The 19,411-nt window shown below is 39.9% G+C and overlaps 1 protein-coding gene across 2 annotated transcripts; it reads left to right on the top strand.

Annotated features, from left to right (window-relative positions):
* The first annotated feature begins 617 nt into the window (after positions 1-617).
* On the top strand, positions 618-14,445 carry nr1h5 (nuclear receptor subfamily 1, group H, member 5). Of its 2 annotated transcripts, XM_068732770.1 has the most exons (11): positions 618-881; positions 4,195-4,349; positions 8,632-9,030; positions 9,154-9,294; positions 9,413-9,537; positions 12,276-12,374; positions 12,467-12,563; positions 13,037-13,153; positions 13,252-13,335; positions 13,451-13,564; positions 13,896-14,445. In XM_068732770.1, the coding sequence occupies exons 2-11, from the start codon at positions 4,253-4,255 to the stop codon at positions 14,096-14,098; spliced, it is 1,476 nt and encodes a 491-aa protein (XP_068588871.1). In that variant the 5' UTR covers positions 618-881; positions 4,195-4,252; the 3' UTR covers positions 14,099-14,445. The 2 variants fall into 2 exon arrangements, with proteins under 2 accessions (XP_068588871.1, XP_068588872.1); XM_068732771.1 differs by lacking the exon at positions 618-881 and having other exon boundaries at positions 905-4,349.
* The last annotated feature ends 4,966 nt before the right edge of the window (positions 14,446-19,411 follow it).

Here is a 19,411-nt window from a genome sequence, read left to right on the forward strand (position 1 = left end):
TCGTCATTAGCAGATTCACACTGGCCTCTCAGTTGCACCCTCCTCCCTCATAACACCCACGCATGCACACACTTTCCCCCGCTATCAAACATAATGCAATCACACATAGTCAACCACTAAGGGCCCACCCACCAAGAAGCAAGGTCAGTACAGAAACTATCGTGTGTGTGTGTGTGTGTATTTGGGGGTGGAGGGTTGTGAAACAGTGGCAGAGAGATTGCTGAGCGGGTTGAAGAGTTAGCAGGAAGAACAGTGATAGGGAACATCCATCCATCACAAGGCATGAACAAGAGGCTGTTTATAAACACTCCATACTGGGAATTTCTTAATGAGATGATTCCAGTTGCTACAAGTGGTGCAGGGACGGGGTCCCTTATGACTCGGAGAGGTTGCCAGTTCAAATCCCTAGTCCAACCAAAAGGTCCCATGCTGGGGGATTTTATGGTAAATTTAGGATATTTTCAATTTCCCAGTGTAGAAAATATATTTAATTTACCATGTCAGACACCCTACATTTTACCTCTGAATGCTATTGTTGCTCAGCTTCACTTTCCACGTTTCCCTCAAATATTCCCCATAAAAGGTCTATAAATAATTTCTTCTCCTCACTGACAGACTTTTGTCCTGCAAGAGAACATTTACAGGAAAAGAAGATCTTTGGTAAGGTTTCCGCACGTCCAGCTAAAACACACATCAAGAGCAGCTGTCTGTTTACTCTGTGTGTGTGTGTGTGTGTGTGTGTGTGTGTGTGTGTGTGTGTGTGAGAGAGAGAGAGAGGATGGAGGCTGGGCTGAAGTCAACATTACAAAAAGTGAGATAGTTGGACAAAGGGAGAGGACGTCGGGACGCTAGGTGCAACAGGAAGGCTCCCACCATCAGCGGTGAGTCCACTACCTCTGCTCCTAACTAACATAAAGCAACATTAACAGAATTGTTCATAGGCCAACACAGATTTTTGACCTAAAGAGCAGCACGTTACTATCCTGCATTCTGAATCAGTCTTGTCTATAAGGGTTTAAAAAAAAAAGTTTTTGACATTACATTTGTCATTTTTCTGCTGCTCTGTGTTCAACCCTTCAATGTAATTTCAATACAATTCCAGCCAGGACAGATCTTCAATGTAATTCACACCAGCTGATTAAAGGCCCAAGTGTTAATTAATGATGGCCAGTTTCTACATGCTGCATTAAGATCCAGGGTCGTATCTTTATGAGGAATTTAATGTATTTATTTGATATATCCAGCATGCTTAAGCATAGAAAGCGTAGTAACCTCAACAGATCATAGGAAATGTTTTCAAACAAATAATTTTAGTTGTGACAATGAATATTTTACATTTAACATTCCTTCTCTTGATAGCCAAGTAAACCCCCAACCACACTCACTCACATATGCTCAAACATAAGCTGTGAACTTTACTCACAAACCCAAAGCCACTTTAATGTAAGTGTCAGTTTCCTGCGAGAATCAGTAAACAGTCCGAACCATTATCGAGCTGCAGCTACCAGCCATCAGCTCTCCGATAAAGAGGAGCTTGTGGCATGGAGGAGACGTCCTGAACAGGATTTACGATGTGCTGAATTTATCTCAGGGCTTGTACTGTGAGTGATTCAGGACTAATGAGTTTGGGAGGTTTGCACATGCACATGCCATCACTTAGTTTGAGGACAAGTTGACTTCTTTGCCATTTTCTGTTTGTTTTGTTTAAGTTTGCGTTATGTTGAAATGCTAGACCTTGCTCTTGTTTCTCTGGCGTTCATCTCATCATTTTGGTACAGTTAGTTGGTTCACAGAACACAACCTAATTCAGGGAACAAGCCAGAGTCCAATTTAAACTATCCATGCATGATATGAAATTGCCCTTAAAGTCCCCCCCCCTCCCTCTTCTTTCGTGATTCTCATCTCCCATGGGGCGAGCCCTCATCATCAGGCCCATGTCCAACAATGTGTCCAACAGTGTGACACCTCCTGAAGATCCATGGTGACATTTGCACGCTCTCAGATATTGTTCCCATCGTTCAGTGTCACTCTGAGGACTGCTGCCTCAGAGGTCAGAGACAGTTGGAGGAATGGCTGATGCTTGTTTTGCCATGACACACCAATATTAATGGAGGAAAACACAACAGACCACCTCTTCTTTAGCAATGGATTCATGCATCTATTTAGATTATTGTAGTAATGTCAAGGAAATGTTTATCAACATCTACTTGGTGGATTGGTATGACATTTAGTAGAAACGTTCAAGGTTCCCAGTGGATAAATCCTACTGACTTTTGTGATCCCCTGACTAAAGGATGGATTGCCATGAAACTGGGATGAGTTGTAAGAACTTTGGTGGTCCACTGACTTTCCCTCTAGTATCATCATCAGGTCAGATATTTAAATTGCCTAATACTTTGGTTGATAAGAAAATCTCTGCAAAACTCATCAAATTCCCATCAGCTTCATTTGTACTTTGTGTTTAGTGCTAAATAGAAAATGTTAGCATGCTATCAAAGATGGCAAAAATGATATACCTGCTATACTAAAGCATGTTGGCATTGTCATTATCAACATGTTTGGCTATCAAGCTGATGTTGACATTCAGCTCAAATCACTGCTGTATACAGTATATAGAATAGACATAAATATTTTATTGTAGAATTGCAATATGAAGAAACAGAATAACAATATTATATCAATGCAGTACATTTAAATGCTCCGATAATGCTGTTCTCCGTGACTTTTATCTAACCATAAAACCTTCAAAGTAATATTATCAATGTAGTTATTAGTCTCACTTTTTCACCATGTAAAGGCTTGTAGTGTTGAATGCAACTGTTTCTGGTAGTTGGACTGTTATTGTAGGTCTATGACATTCATTTGTAATTATTAGTTTGTGGTTTTCCCTTTAGTACAATTTATCTCAAAACTGTTTTGTCATCGTGGACTGTGGTCACATGTGTACAGATTTACCCTTTGGACACAATCTTCAAAGGAAAGTCACTGTGTAGCTAGCACCCAAATTCCTGTGTCATTTGTCACTGAGATCGATCGTGATCGCTCCAGTGAAGGCTACGGCTTCAGTGAGCATTACTGACAAACCGTCTGCTATCCACCAATCAGTACTGGTTCCCATAATGAGCCAGTGAAAGGGATGATATGCGGGTGGGAGGACGCCGTTAATCCTCAGTAAAGCATGCTGCATGTCAAACGGCCCTGCTCAGAGATTTACAGGCCAGTGTTGAGGTCACTCCTCTGTCTCTACTGGGTGGTTCAAGCCTCGTCTCATTTTGCTCTGCCCCGGCCTGGTTAACTGTCTGTGGGGGAGGAGGAGGTCCCCGAGCCCCTTTTAAATCTAACTGCTGTCCAATATTAACTGCAGCACAAACAGAACAGCGGTAAACAAAAGCAAAGTAAACACACTCCCAAAGGCTTGGAGGACAAACATGGACGGACATACAGACAAACACACATTAAGTGTAGCAAGCTTCACAAGCAATATTTAGTCCACGAAAAAACTTTTAACAATTGAGTTAATGATGGTAATTACTTTATTCGACTCATCAGATTAAACTGAGGAAAATAATTCCTTTTTTCCAGCCCAGCTGTTGCACTTTGGGATACATCCATTCAGGCCAAACCACAACACACACACACACATTCAATTTTCAATTTCAATTTCAATTCAATTCAATTCAATTCAATTCAATTCAATTCAATTTATTTAGTATAGCCCAAAATCCAAAATTTGCCTCAGAGGGTTTTACAATCTGTACATATACATATACTCTGTCCCGGGACTTTCACATCGGAACAGGAAAACCCCCCCCCCCCAAAAAAACTTTCACGGGTACACTCAATGAGTGTTGGGTGTCCTTCACTTTGTGGGATAAAAACTCCATCTTTCCCTGCATCCGTCCCTCCCTGCCGTCGATCTGTGAAGTCCCCGGCCAGGTCCAGCTGTTTGGACCCCAGTCACATCCCTGTCCTTCCTGGGTGTCCCCACTTTCCCCGGGGACCTCCTCTAGCACATCATCCACCACAGACCAAGAGCCAGCTGCACTCGCCCTCTGTTTTTTAAAAATAGGCTGGGATATCAGCCTCTACAGCTAAGAGACCTGGGGATAGAGGAATGTCTCCGCACTTCCCAGATCCTTCATATCTTTGTGAATCCTCTGAGTAATTGTCTGTGCGTGTTTATGTCTTTGCAAGTGTGTGTGTGTGAAGATAGATCCCGTATTACTAGCTGGAGAGAAGATTTTCTGTCCAGATGAGAGAGTGGACTGAGTTGGAGATGAGCTTTTCGGCAGGGGGGTTATTCTCTGCCTCGGATGGTTACTGCTCAACGGAGCAGCTCCAGTATTACGGTGAGTCCACACTGACACGTCTCTTCTGACTTTCTTTTCTTTTGCCTTTTACTTTCTCTTCTCCCTCTACTTCTCCTTTTTTTCCTTTTCTTCTCTAAAACAAGTTGTTTGACATGTAATTTCTTATAATAGATAAAACACTGAACATGGAATGATATGAGAACGAATGATGTCTTAGTTGGACTGTTGGAAATTGATACCAATACATTTAATCCAGGAAGAGGAAAGACTCGATATTCGGACATGAGTGTCAATGTCTTATATGATTTGAATGTGTGGAGATATTTTAGTTGCAAAGGATTTCCAATGTTATCAGTCAATGATAAATGTATTCAAATGACGTGGTATAGCGTTATTGGTTCCTGGTTCATTTCTAATCTGCGCTAATAACTTTGTTTTCTACTGTTGTAAAGGGTTCCTTCACCCAAATTAGGAAAACAAACTTTCTCACTTACTGCAGATAGTTTTGGTTGAATTTCTTCACGTTTTAGACATTAACTTCTAAGATTTCAGACTCCATCCCAATACAATTGATAGAATAAAGAAAATTAAATATTTATATATAAATATAAAATAAATGCATTTCCTATGTGGTGCCTTTGACAATATAGATACAAAAAGAAAGCATGTTTGTTTGTTTTTTGTAATATGGGTGAATTGACCCTCTGAAGTGACACAAAAATGTAAGGGAGCTCTGGAGGACAGGCCCTCTAGACTGCTGTCACATCAGTCCAAATCTGATTACTCAAATCTACTCAAGTTTATATTCACTATTTTTGACCATTTTCATTATATAATATAATAAAGTAAAACGACATTACTGAGGGACTGCTGTCTACTTCTACTGTAACATTCCATTTGCACATTTAACAATATCCCATATTCATCACTGGTGTTTAACAAGTTATGTATGCTTCCTTTAAAAGGTGCTAAATTTGAAATTCAGTGCATTAATATAGCAGCAAACAACTAATAACGTAGAGCCGATCACAGCTGGGCGAAGGCAGGGTACACCCTGGACAGGTTGCCAGGCTATCGCAGGGCTAACACACATACAGACAACCATTCACGCTCAGATTCACACCTACGGCCAATTTAGAGTCATCAGTTTACCTTAGCTGCAGTTCTTTGGATTGTGGGAGGAAGCCGGAGAACCTGGAGAGAACCCACGCTTCCACACAGAAGGCCCAGCCAGCCCGGTATCAAACCCTTGCTGTGAGGCAAGAGGGGCCACCACACCACCGTACAGCCCAACCATGCTGGCTCAGTCAGCACTCATACTGTTCTTTGCACTGTTCGTGCTGTGAGCATGTTAGCTGCTCTTTGTTGAAGACCTTGAGCAGGCAATAGATATGCTCTGAATTCTGTATTGTGCACCTTTGAGTAAGTGGGTAACTCATACATTATATTGTTTTGCAACAAGGATGTGACTGAACTTGCACAGTTGATTAATGAAATGAGCGTTTATTTACCGCCTCTGAGAACTCGCTGACATGAAAAAAATAGTTCTTGAGGAGTTTCAGCTGGCTCGATGCATTCACAGCACGCAGGAAGGCTGAGTGTGCATCGGAGGATCTATTTATACTGACATGTATCATCAACAACTTCTCCCTGTTGTCTCCCCTCCTGCCCTCAGGAGCAGGGGGAGGAGGGTGGTGGAGGCGCAGCTATGGGGGGGTAGTTCGCTGGTGTTGTTTGGCTCTCTAGTGCGTGGGATGGAAGGGAGGCTGAGGAGTGTTTAGACAGTGTTCAAATGGATTACAAACAGTGCGAACCACAGCGCTGTCATATGGAAGAGAAAGCAAAGCCCCCCCCAAAAAAACCATCGCCGCCACAGTCTGGTGAAGACAGGAAACATCTGGAGAGAGAACGAAAGAGGACAAAAGGATGGAGTGAGAACAGGTTAATAAGTGATGATTCTGATATTTATTCAGTCAAGGGTGTCAATCAACTTAATGCACCAGTTTTCTACATCTACTTTGCCATTTGTCATGAAAACCTCCAGGAAATGTCTGGGGTCCAAAAGGTTGAAGACTGATGACTGATAAATAGTCGCAGTGGCAAAGTATTGTAAGGTACGGTCTGGTACGGTCTAAGTACCAGACCGTACCATTTTCTTTGGACTTGGATCAGAGAGTGCAGGGCTGGCTGTGTCCTCAAGGCGGAGGTAGAAAAAGTCTTGGAGGAATTGAGGGGGAGAAATGTTCCAGTTCTTTAAAGGTGATGAGCAGGTGACATGGGAAGTGTATTTTGTGAGAATGCTGCGACTTCAGGATGAGAAGATTGATATGACTTTCTTATATTTACCGTGTGGCATTGATCCACTCAACTAACTTTAAGATCAGACTTTTGGCAGATACTCGATAAAAAAATGTGATCAGGACATCTCTTTTTCTGACCAAGCCTTGTGACTACAGTAGAATACAGTATCTTCAAAGGAAGAATACAACAAGAATACAGTAGCTTGTAACAGACACTTCAAATGAGGGCTCTTTCTCACAGGCCCTGAGCCCTTGGGGCCCTGGAGCCTCTAGGAGGCCTTTCCATCGATTCAGCCATTATCATCAGGGTTATCTCTGCTTAAGCCACACTAGGGACTAAAAGACAGTATATACCTTTGCTGCTTTGATTTTGACCATTCATTTTTTTTCTTCTTTTTTTCTGTGATTCCAATCACTTAAGTTTTCCTTTAGCGACGCTACAGACCTACAAGGATGGTTGTTTAGTTTCCCTGTCAAATATTGAAGGCACACATTTAAACAAAGACACATTTTCCAAATAATCTGTTTGTTTTTAGCCCCCATCTTCATGCAACGTGTTTTACCCTTTAACTTTCCATCTCCAGCAGTCCTGAGACTCCTGACAGTTGGGTGGGCTCTACGTTTAATCAGCGCATAAAAGATCCCACAGCAGTCCCAGTCGTGCTGGTCCAGCTGTTCTTTCAGAGGCTGCCAGTGGTCACACATGTTTTCTCAAAGGAGACAGGACTTGCAAAACACAAGCTGCTGATACACGCTCAGAGATGTCTCAGCCCGTCACAACACAGAACGGCCATTACAGACTGAATGAGGCATCCAGAAACGGGATCAAAAAATCCTTGATGGCACTGGGAGCTCTCAGCTGCATCCTGTTTCAGCAAATTCACAAGGCTTCACAATCTCAACTTTTTATTATATCCCCCAAGAACCATAAAAGCAGTCACAGGAGTCATGTAAGACCATATTCCTATGACGCTCTTTGACTTTGAAACAGCCTTATAGTGTTCCTTGAATGGTCATTCATGTTTCTGTTCTTGCTATTGCACTTGTTCAAGAAATTGTCCTTTTTTTATCTGTTGTGCACATGACAGAAGTGTGTGTGTGTGTGTGTGTGTGTGTATGGGTGGGTGGATGCCATGTAAACAGGGAAATCAATAGCCAGGTTTCTCAAGCTCCATGTAAAAATCACAAACCAAGATAAGACTCAAAACCAGGATACTAGTGTACATGTTAACACATTTATCCTTAAAGGATACATTAGGTATTAGTCAATTTACTCTATTTATCTCATTGTCAGCCGGTCACAAATATACAGTTTTATATTTTCAAAAAGCTCAGTAATTTTCGAAAACTGCTGGTCACTGTAATTTTTAGCAAATGTTACTCAAACAGGACATAAATAGGGCATCTGTTGGGGACTATTATTAACTGTGGATGAATACACACTTGGTGCTCCAGTATTTCCGGGTGGTGGTGTATGTGAGATTGACTCAGTGCCTATGTTCAACGTAATGAAGGAAAGTTTCACCCGGTGCAACAGTGTGACACTTTGATGTGCTTCTAATTTTCTAATGGAGAACAGAGGAATACGATATGTCAGGCTGAAGCCACACAGACAGTACTTGTTGGTATATGTCTTTCCATGAGGTTTGTTGACAATGATGAAAAATATAGAATATCAGCCATATCCTAAACAAATTGGATGTCAGTTATGGGGGAAAAAAGGCAGTTTGATTTGATAGAATGGGCAGAAAGTCAGCACCAGTGAGCATGCACTATTTTCCAGGAAGTAGAAAGGAAGTTCCAAGAAGTGAATAGTTTTCTAAGAAGTTTAAATTAATTTTTCATGTGTAAGATCTAAATGCCTTAATACTCTTGCTCTAATCCTTCTCCATTTTATCTAGAACTATTGTCAAGGAAAACACAGTTCACTCATTAGTTTTTAAACTTACTCTACATCTCTGACCCCCAAAACAATTATTATACATTTTTTTCCCCTGGACTTCCACCTTTTTCTATTTCAGACATGCTGGCTGACCCTCTGGGCTACCCTCTACAGGACCCTGACCTTCAGCTGCTCCCTTGCAGCCAACAACAGTACAGCCCCACCAACCTGCCATTCTCCCTCTATGGCTCTCCACCTTCCTCCACCTCCTCTCCGTCCTCCTCCTCCTCCTCTTCGCTGCCCTGCCATCCTCCGTACCACTACAGCCCTCATTGCCTGGAGGCCTCCTGTGATCCCAGTCTTCAGCCCCACTGCGGGGTCCAGGCTCAGGGGCTCGGAGTGGTAGGACTGCCCCTGGGGCGGAAGACACGGGTGGTGTCGGGTGGGAAGAGCAGGGGTCAGGAAGAGCTGTGTGTGGTGTGTGGAGATAAAGCGTCAGGGTATCACTACAACGCTCTTACCTGTGAGGGATGCAAAGGTATTTCTCACCTTCCAATGTTTTTTTAATTATTTTCTCCATCGCTGTATAGTTGTACAAGCTAATCAAGAGAGCTTTTATTTCAGCCTCACCTGGTCCTTCTTTCTGCTTCTTTACTTGTAGGTTTCTTTAGGCGTAGTGTGACTAAAAAGGCTGTGTATTACTGTAAGAGTGGTGGTGGCTGTGAGATGGACATGTACATGAGAAGGAAGTGCCAAGACTGTCGGTTGAGGAAGTGCCGTGCTGTCGGAATGCTGGCTGAGTGTAAGCGACCTCTACTGTGATTTAACTTAAAAGTATCCATGGGAGTAATCAATACCTACTTAAACAATTTGCATTTAACTGATTTGACTTGAGCCTGAAGATGCATATTTTTTCTCAGGCCTTCTGACAGAGGTGCAGTGCCAGTCCAAACGACTGAGGAAAGGTTGTAAAGTCAGAGGACATAAGGAAGAGGAGAACACATACAGCAAGAGGGTCAGCTCTACCAGCAGGCTAACCGGGCAGGTAATAGAAAGCAGGGCTGACCCAGTCTGACTGGATAAATTGCGGTTTGTTAGCCATGCCAATGGCATTGCCCTAGCGATAGTAGTGTTGGTCTGTAGATTGAGCGATTTTAGTGCAGACTGAAATATCTCAACAGCTGTTTCGTGGATTGCCATTCAATTTTGATGACATTCATGGTCCCCAGAGGATGAATCCTACTAACTTTGGCAATTCCTCAACTTTTCCTCTTGTATCACCTTTATGTAGTGCTAATTGACCCTTCACTAAGCCTGCTCGGTCAAGCAGTCAGAGCCACCATGGAGTCCACACTATCACTAACTGAATACCCTGAAGTGTTCAAAAAAGTGATTTCGGAGAGAAGCAGGCCAGCGATGTCATTTTATGTGGCCCGCAAATCCGGCAGCAAAATCTTTTTTTCCGTTACATTATTCTGAATAATTTATTGAAACATTGCACTGAACTAACAAATGCAATCCCTGAAAACATTTGTACTTTATTCTATTTCCTGCCAGACACCAGACAGGGATTTTTTGCCCTGATGGAGGTCAAAGTTGAAACCCTGAGTACAGCGTCAAGATGGGCATCACTAATCCTGGACCTGAACTTGCATTTAGGCCCGAGCGTCCCCCATTTGGACGCAAGTGTACATAAAACGTACAGAGTTTAGCGTACAAAGTGAATGCCAAAGAACCCACAAAGAATGAATATAATGATGTTATAGTTCTGGAAAACCTCAGAAACGGGGCTACAACATGAACCAAGCCACTTCTACATGAAACAAACACAACTCTAACAGCCAATTAAACAAATAACCAAAATATCATATTCAGAAATTGCCAGGAGTCTGCCGCCATGAGGCATTAGCTGAGGTAGCAACAGCTAGCTACGTGCTAACAACAAAATCATTACATGTAAGAGCATCTCCGTTTCACACAGATTACGGCGATATCCTCCATTTCTCTCTGCGTCAAACCATCGCCGAGTTATAAACCATCCAGCACAAACAAGTCAAACCGCTTTATCGAATATTGTACTCACTTTTTGTCGAATCTCAGCAATTTTTTTTATATTTGTTGTTTGTTCAGCCGTATGTGTTCTGTGTGAATCGGGAGGTCTTGTCTTTTTCCGACACTTGTCGGCTTGTGGGTAGGTCTCTAAGTCTCAGGAAATCGGATTTCAGATTTGACATCAGATGGGACATTTTTGATTGTGATTGTGATCAATCATCTAACTTTCAATTCCCTCCAATTCTATTGGCTTCTACGGTTCGAAGGTGGTCTCAATGGCGGAAATCGGACAAAGGGGGGTGGATTTACAGCCCTGAACAGAGAGAGAGGCTGAATCTGAAAAAAATTAAAATGAACACAGAGACTTAGAAAGGACTTAGAAAGGATCCTAGCTTTCAAATAAAGCCCAAACTGCTCTATTTATTGAACACCATTAGTGATATATACAAGTGAAATATATAGTTTGATATTTGATAAAATTAAAATAACTTGTGCAACATGTGTAAATGTGTAAATTTTGGAATCCTCGCCTGACATCTCTGTACTAGATCCTCTCTAACTTATGAATGCTTCACTTTTTCAAAGTAAAAATTTGTTTAGAGACTCTCAACATATTGTATGATCTGGGAGAGCTTTAAAGCTTGGATCAACATTATTTCTAAAACAAATATCCTGAAATTGCTTCTTTTTTTTTTTTTAGACAAAAATTAAGATTTTCCATTTGTGCTGTGTGCCATCTTAATGTACCCTTAACCAGTAACATATATACTGATATTTACACATCTCAACACATCTCACAAGTGTTTGGGTTATTTGAATATCAAAAGTATTAAAATAGCCGTTATAGTTGCAAAACTACACTCATTTTAGTATGGGTATGCTATTTTCCAGCGGAGGCCTAAAAATAGTCCCAGGGTTTAAAAGGTTTTAAAGTTCAGAGTGGAGAAAGGTTTCTCTAACAGATACGTGCTTCCAAAAAGGCACATTACCCGACTGAACGCTTTTGACTGTTCTCCATGTTTAGTCGAGTACTGATGCTTGAGATTGTATTCCTTTAAAACAGCTACTTTTTTTTTTAATAACAGGCAAGTAGCATTTACATTAAACTCCACAAAAATACTGCAATGTCCATCCTTCTTGAAACTGTCTGTGTTCATCATCCACTTTCCTTTTCGATTTGGAAAGAGACATCGCTGTTGTTCGCACCCAAACAACTAATAAAAAGCCCTGTGTAAACTGTTCTCTTCTTATCCAAAACTGCCCGGTCATGTGCGGTCACCTTGACCTTTGCCATTATTTTATGCCAAACTTAGTCATTTTTGTATGTAACAAAAATGTCATAAAACATGTAACTGAAAAGTCATAGTATAATATGTCATAACAAATGTCATAGTATAGTATACCAGAAGACATGTAATAAAAAGTCACGGTAGTATATGCCATAAAATATGATGAAAACGATGAAAGTCATAGTTTGTCAAACTAAAATATCCCAGTATAGTATGTCATACAAAAATGTCAGTCATAGTAAATTATGTCATTGAATTATTACTATATATTGTGTCACAAAAAAATGTAAAAGTCCTAATATAGTATGTCATAAAAAAAACATCATAGGGTAGTAGGCCATAACAATTTACTTTCTATCTCATAGTTGTAACATGAGGAAGTTATATCATAACTTCCTCATACATACTGATTGAACCATATGTTAACTTCCATCTACATCAGGCTTTGTCTGCCAGTTTAACCAGAGAACAGAAGTACATTGTGGACAGAATGGTGGAGGCCCATCAACTGTACAAAGCACAGGACAGCAACCACTGCAGGGTAGGTCACAGTGTGGAAACATCGGTTGTTTTTCCAAAAACACAGTTACATTTTTACATTGCCCTCATGGTTTCTTGTGTATGTCTGCTCAGTTGCTTGAGTTGTCGTGTATAGAAGAAGGGGAGGGCATGTCTGATGTTGTGTCACCCCAACTGCAACGACTGCTACAGTTTGCCAGGACAGTGCCAGGTAAGATGGGAATATGTGACCTTCAGAATATGTGCTCTGTAAATAAAGTAAAAGTAATTTTTAAATAACAAGGAAATGTGAATGAGATCAAAGAGAGGGGATTCATGTGATACATGATAATACCACTTATAAATAAAGACTTCCAAAGACACACTTGTTGGCATACTTCCTTTGGGAAGTTTTGTAATTGGTTTCCAAATAGACAAATGGCATAATGATTATATTAAAACTACAAGATGAATAGTCAAGTAGAATAAAGGACATACAGAACTACAATATGCTATAGATGTACGTACTGCAATCCATCGTCATACCATTGTGTCTAGCGAGTGAGGATGAGGCATACGAGGGAGTAAATACAAAATAGAACTTCATCAATTCTGTGATATAATCTAGCTGTCACTCAAAGAACATCATGAAAAATAAAATAAACATAACATATATCCAAACAAATAGCGATGTTTTCCTCACAGGTTTTGACCTCCTGGATTTTTCTGACCAGAGCTCTCTCTTGTCTGCCTCTTCACTGGAGGTCATGTTCCTGCTCTCAGCACAGCAGTTCTCCCATAACCCAACAAGCCCCAGTCCAGGTGAATAATCCGACACACATATTTTTAATGGTCATAATAGCATTCTAGTTCAGTTTGATATTTAGTTTGAATCATACTTTGTTTTTCTCTTATATCAGCCCTGCAGCTTTTCAGTATGTCAACACACAACTGGTTGAGAAATGTAGAGTCAAAGGAAAACATCCACACACACATCAATTCAGGTGAATCCAGACATACACTCACTCCGAAAATATAAATTTTTTTTACAAACTATGAAAAAAAGTACTTCAAGGTATTTCTCAAAATGAACAATTTCCTATTTGCTGGTGTGGACAGGAGGCAGCGAGGATCTCTTCGGGCCGGTGCTCAACTTCTTCCACAGCATGGCAACGCTGCGGGTGACGGAGGCAGAATACACCCTGCTCACTGCGACAGCTCTGCTCTGCTCAGGTCAGACCAGGACTCTGTACGTTTGGTCTGAAATTAAAAAAACAGCTTTCAATTCAAGACACGCAAATGCACTATTCCTCTGTAAGTAATCAGTATAAACCCACCTGAAGCTCTTCAGCAGGTTTTAATAGTAAAATGATGCCTCAAAGGGTATGACTTTATCAAGGCTTAAAATGGCTCTGTAACTTACCTGCTCTGTAGCAGGGGTTTTCATAGTCTGACAGCTGTATCAAACAGTAATTGTTTGGCAAGTGAGTCAGTCCATGTTTGGATACAAACACAACCAAACAGATCCAGGCTCTCTCTCTCTCTCTGTGTCCCTGTTCTACAGACCGTGCGTCTCTGCAGGCAGACAGCTGCGTTGAGAAAATGCAGGAACTGATCCTGGACCTGCTGTCCAGGGTGTGTGGGGCTCAGGCTGGAGCTGCGCGAGGGGGACCGCAGAGGTTTGGTCGCTTGCTGGGTAGACTGACAGAGCTACGAACACTTCGTCACAACTACCTCCTTCTGACAAGACGGCAGCCTGGACACTGACACAGAGGACACACCACAAATGGTGAAAACTATCACTATCATGTCGGGGGAGTTTCATGTTTGAATTGAAGGACTCGATGATCCGGTACGAGCTGAGAAGTGATGGATTCTCACACACCAGTCTTCCACCATGTTAACTTCAGTTCATTCAGTACTGCAGTCATTATTGAATTTTAGCTTACTATAGGACTGAAATGTGTTTGTGGATTGCTGTAGTTTGTTTGGACAAAATATATTTTATCAGCCTTTTTTTCTAACTGTTGTATACAGCTAACATTTACAATTAACAGTACTTTTCATTATGCCGAATATTGTTAAAATTAAAATAAAACGCAGATTGTGTGCTCGATGACTAGTTACTTTGACTAAAATGATGGACTAGACATCACTTTAACCACACCTGTTAGCTCTTCTTTAGACTTTAAGCTGATGGTCTGAATCCTTGATGTAAAGCATTTAAATATTTTTCAAGTGATTAATATAAATTAATACTAGAATGAGAATTGATATTACCTTTGATTTAAAAAACAACAACATAAAACTGCAAAGGTTTTTAAGAGAGCATTTATTTCTCAAAATGTGGAAATGGTATTGAGACAAAATATTTCTTAAACTATACAGGTACAAGCTTAAGGTATATTTTTCTCATTTGATAAAATTGGAGCTCTCGACAATAAATTGGATATTCAACAGTGAATGATGGCGGTTGTTCTTGTGTGAAATCCAAACAAATCTTGAACTTATCTGTTAAATAGTTAGCTGCATGTTTTTTAAAACCTCACTTTATTTATTTTAAATATAATTTAATACTCAACTTTATTCAAAATAACTATATTTCTATAGTCCAAAAAGAGATTCAAATTCAAATATAAAGAACAATTGGCTCATTGTGCTGTATGTTCTGAATGTATGTACACACACACACACACACACACACACACACACACACACACACACAGCACCTTTGCCCTCTACAGGTAGTTGGACACGACAAAGCAGTGGCTGCGGCTGACTCGCCACTGGTGGATCATGGCGCTGTTGTACTCCACCTGGACAGACTTGCGGATGCTGGACTGGCGGCCTTATGTGACCTCTCATTATGCACAACTTGTCCGCTGAGTCTTTTGCACTCAAGGGTGTCACGTTGTCATGTGGGAGCCACTGCCTAGAGTACCAAAGACATAGATTGAAGATAACCACTGTAGTGACTGATTCTGTAACTAGCCACTCGGCTGGATGCGGGAGAAGATCGTGTTTTTTTACTCGCTTTGACATAAAGATTCCAGGCTTTCACACGTTTGGGTGAGGTTCCCGTTTAATTAGCATTCAGATGATAATACATTTTAATATCACTTATCTTCCTGGTCTCCCTCTGGTGTGTCTGGTTTGCGGTAAAAACCGTGCAATTTCCCCGTCGCCCATACATCATTACATATATATATATATATATATATATATATATATATATATATATATATATATATATATATATATATATATATATATATATATATATATATGACCCAGCAGATTTTGTCACTTTTTCTGTTAACCCATAATAAAGTCATGAAAGAACCAAACTTCATGAATGTTTTTTGTGACAAAGAAGTATCTGTTCCAATCACTCTATCAGAGAAAAATCAGAGTTGTAGAAATAACTGGAAACTCAAGAGAGCCATGACATTATGTTCTTTACAAGTGTATGTAAACTTTTTGACCACAACTGTATATATATATATATATATATATATATATATATATATATATATATATGGGACTAAATAGTGCAAGTTAGATATTATTGTTCCTTTGCACGAGGAGATTTTGTCAATCTGGACCTTTTGGAAATGTGCTTGTTAAACTGTAAGTGAATTTGATTTAGTTATTGAATACAAATCAAACCAAGAGTGAAATCAATTAGTTAAACGCAGTGTTAATATTTGAATGGGCCCCCAGCCACTTTGTACTTGAAAAGTTGGGCCCCGAGGTCAAAAAGGTTAAGAACGCCTGACCTAGAGGACCTCGGGCCTCTAGGTCATTCTCTACATAGAGAATTAGGGGCTGAATCTGATTGGATCAAAGCTCTATTTAAAATTACAGCTGCGAGCAGCAATGAACAGGCCCTCGCATCCTCCCGCATGTCGGGGGTGCTGACGGGACTCCGGCCTGCGTGGCCGAGAATGTCCGCGACCGTCAAACAGCGCCTCCGTGAGTCCAACGTTTTTTCCCGTGTGGCCCGCCTGACGCTGGAAATTGTGCTTTGCAAATAGTCCACTGCTTCCTGTATCCGCTGTGAGGCGCTACATAAGACCCGCAAACATGCATTATTTTGCTCTATATGAACTGGAAACCACATTGTGTAAAAGTCATGTAAATCGGATGCTGTTTGTCAGACAACGCAGATTTCCTTTCAACAGCAGGTGGCGCTGTGAGTATTAGTGAAAATTTGCTTGTAGACATTCTCAGGCCATGAGTGTTATCAACCATGGGAAGTTTGGGACTGTTTGGAACAAGTCCAGCTGAGTTACATCAGCTTCTTTGATGGGGAATCACATAAAGTAGCTGCCCACTACGGCTAAGCCATTCCGTCAAACGTAAAACTTTTGATAACTTTTAATCACGATGGTCTTGAGATTGTACTGACACAATTTGAAGTGGATCTGACAAAGTCCCAAGGAGGAGTTTGTTAAACTATAGCGACTAGAAATAGGCCAAAATCTATTGAAAAATTACACAAAAATCAAAATGGCCAACTTCCGGTACTGTTTGGAGCATCTCTGAGTATCTCTGAGATACATGTTCCTACCAAGTTTCATACATGTACCTTAAATGTAGCGCTAGGGCTGCTCTTTTGAAATATTGTAGGGGGCGCTATGGAGGCAATTTAAAACGGCCAAGCCAAAAACCCATATAAAATATGTCTTCCCATTACCTATGACACATGTATAAAGTTCCATGAGTTTTTGAGCATCCCAAGCCAGTGAACCATCAGCTTCCTTTTTAAATGGCAAATGATGGGTTGCCACGGCAACAGCGTTCAACAAAAACCCTCAATATTCATGATGAAGCATCTTCGATGTCTTAAGGCTATTCTTGCCAAATTTGAGACTGATCAGGTCAATTGGCTAGGAGGAGTAAATAAAAGTATAAAATATGACATTTTCTTTTGCCAGTAGGTGGCGCTATGAGTTATTGAAAATTTTGCATTTGAAATGTGCTACGGGTTGAAGTAGCATCATGCATAAGAAATTTCGTGCAGATTGGATAATGTACCTTGGAGTTATAACAACTTATTTTTTCCCGGCCAATGAGGCAAAATGGCCGCCCCGCCATGTCAAGGTTCTTCGATGAAAACTCTAGCAATTCATCACAAAGGTCTTAAGAGCAACCTGACCAAATTTGCCATTTTTATTTTGAGTTTCAGAGTATGGCAAATACTCCAAATATGCGCCCAAAGTGGAAAAATAAAAATCAGAATAGAAAATAATAATAATCCTTACAATTTCAATAGGGCCTTCGTTGGCTCGACGTTGTCGGTTGCTCGGGCCCTAATTAATTAAAAAGCATAAAGGGCTGACAGTGTACCTTGAACCATTAAGGCTGTGTAAGTAATCAGGTTCTAATGAAAAGGCTGTCCCGAGGCACTTTTTTGAAGAAAATCTTTGAAACTTTACTTTCACAAAATCCACTTTTGGCCTCTTCCCAGCCTGAAACTTATTTTAAGAAGATAAAAAATCAAAATGCATATTTAAGCAGTAAAAAAATGCTCAAAAAAAAGCAATAATTCATGAAAACATCATGAAACTGAAAATTCAGCTGTCTTGAAACTTCTTTTGAAGAAAATCTTTGAAACTATGTTTACTTTCAGAAAATCCACTTTTGGACTCTTTGCAACATACAAAATTCTTCGAAGAGCATAAAAAATCAAAATGCATCTTTAAGCAGTTAAGTAATGAAAACAGCAGATATTCATGAAAACAGCAAGAAACTGATAAATCAGCTGTCTTGAGAAATTTTTTTGAAGAAAATCTTTGAAACTATGTTTACTTTCACTAAATCCACTTTTACATTTTGTCTTTTTATCCTCTTAAAACGAAGTTTCAGGGTGTGAAGAGGCCAAAAGTGGATTTTGTGAAAGTAAACACAGTTTCAAAGATTTTTTTCGAAAAGTGTCTCAGGACAGCTGATTTAACAGTTTCATGATGTTTTAATTATAATCTGATGCTTTCTTATTGGTTGGAGGTACATTCTCAGCCATTTACAGTCTTATAAGAAGTTGCAGGTTGGGAAGAGTCCAAAAGTGGATTTTGTGAAAGTAAACATAGTTTTAAAGATTTTCTTCAAAAAGTGTCTTAGGACAGCTGATTTAATGATGATGATGTTTTCATGAATATGTGCTGTTTTCAGCTCTTTTAACTGCTTAAAGATGTATTTTAAAGTAAACACAGTTTCAAAGACTTTTTTTCGAAAAAGTGTCTCAGGACAGCTGATTTAACAGTTTCATGATGTTTTCATGAATATTTGCTGTTTTCAGCACTTTTAACTGCTTAAAGATGTAGTTTTACTTTTTATTGTATTAAACGAAGTTTCAGGGTGTGAAGAGGCCAAAAGTGGTATTTGTGAAAGTAAACACAGTTTCAAAGATTTTTTTTCGAAAAAGTGTCTCAGGACAGCTGATTTAACGATGATGATGTTTTCATGAATATCTGCTGTTTTCAGCACTTTTTACTGCTTAAAGATGCATTTTGACTTTTTATCCTCTTAAAACGAAGTTTCAGGGTGTGAAGAGGCCACAAGTGGATTTTGTGAAAGTAAACACAGTTTCAAAGACTTTTTCTCGATAAAGTGTCTCAGGACAGCTGATTTAACAGTTTCATGATGTTTTCATTATAATCTGATGCTTTCTTATTGGTTGGAGGTACGTTATCAGCCTTTTACTTCTAAAAGAAGTTTCAGGTTGGGAAGAATCCAAAAGTGGATTTTGTGAAAGTAAACAGTTTTAAAGATTTTCTTCAAAAAAGTGTCTCATGACAGCTAATTTAACAGTTTCATGATGTTTTCATGAATATCTGCTGTTTTCAGCACTTTTAACTGCTTAAAGATGCATTTTGACTTTTTACCGTCTTAAAACAAAATTTCAGGCTGGGAATAGGCCACAAGTGGATTTTGTGAAAGTAAACATAGTTTTAAAGATTTTCTTCAAAAAAGTGTCTCAGGACAGCTGATTTACTGATGATGATGTTTTCATGAATATCTGCTGTTTTCAGCACTGTTAACTGCTTAAAGATGCATTTTTACTTTTTATTGTATTAA

Source organism: Cebidichthys violaceus, unplaced genomic scaffold, assembly GCF_023349555.1.
Source record: "Cebidichthys violaceus isolate CVI_PGR_0920_01 unplaced genomic scaffold, fCebVio1.0.p SCAF_6, whole genome shotgun sequence".
Classification (NCBI taxonomy): Eukaryota; Metazoa; Chordata; class Actinopteri; order Perciformes; family Stichaeidae; genus Cebidichthys; species Cebidichthys violaceus.

Bases quoted from the DNA above. Each gene is read 5' to 3' on its own strand.
- nr1h5 (XM_068732770.1), top strand. From the start codon at position 4,253: ATGAGAGAGTGGACTGAGTTGGAGATGAGCTTTTCGGCAGGGGGGTTA. The intron at 9,295-9,412 runs GTAAGCGACCTC...ATTTTTTCTCAG, and splicing joins TGTCGGAATGCTGGCTGAGT to GCCTTCTGACAGAGGTGCAG. The intron at 13,565-13,895 runs GTCAGACCAGGA...CCTGTTCTACAG, and splicing joins GACAGCTCTGCTCTGCTCAG to ACCGTGCGTCTCTGCAGGCA.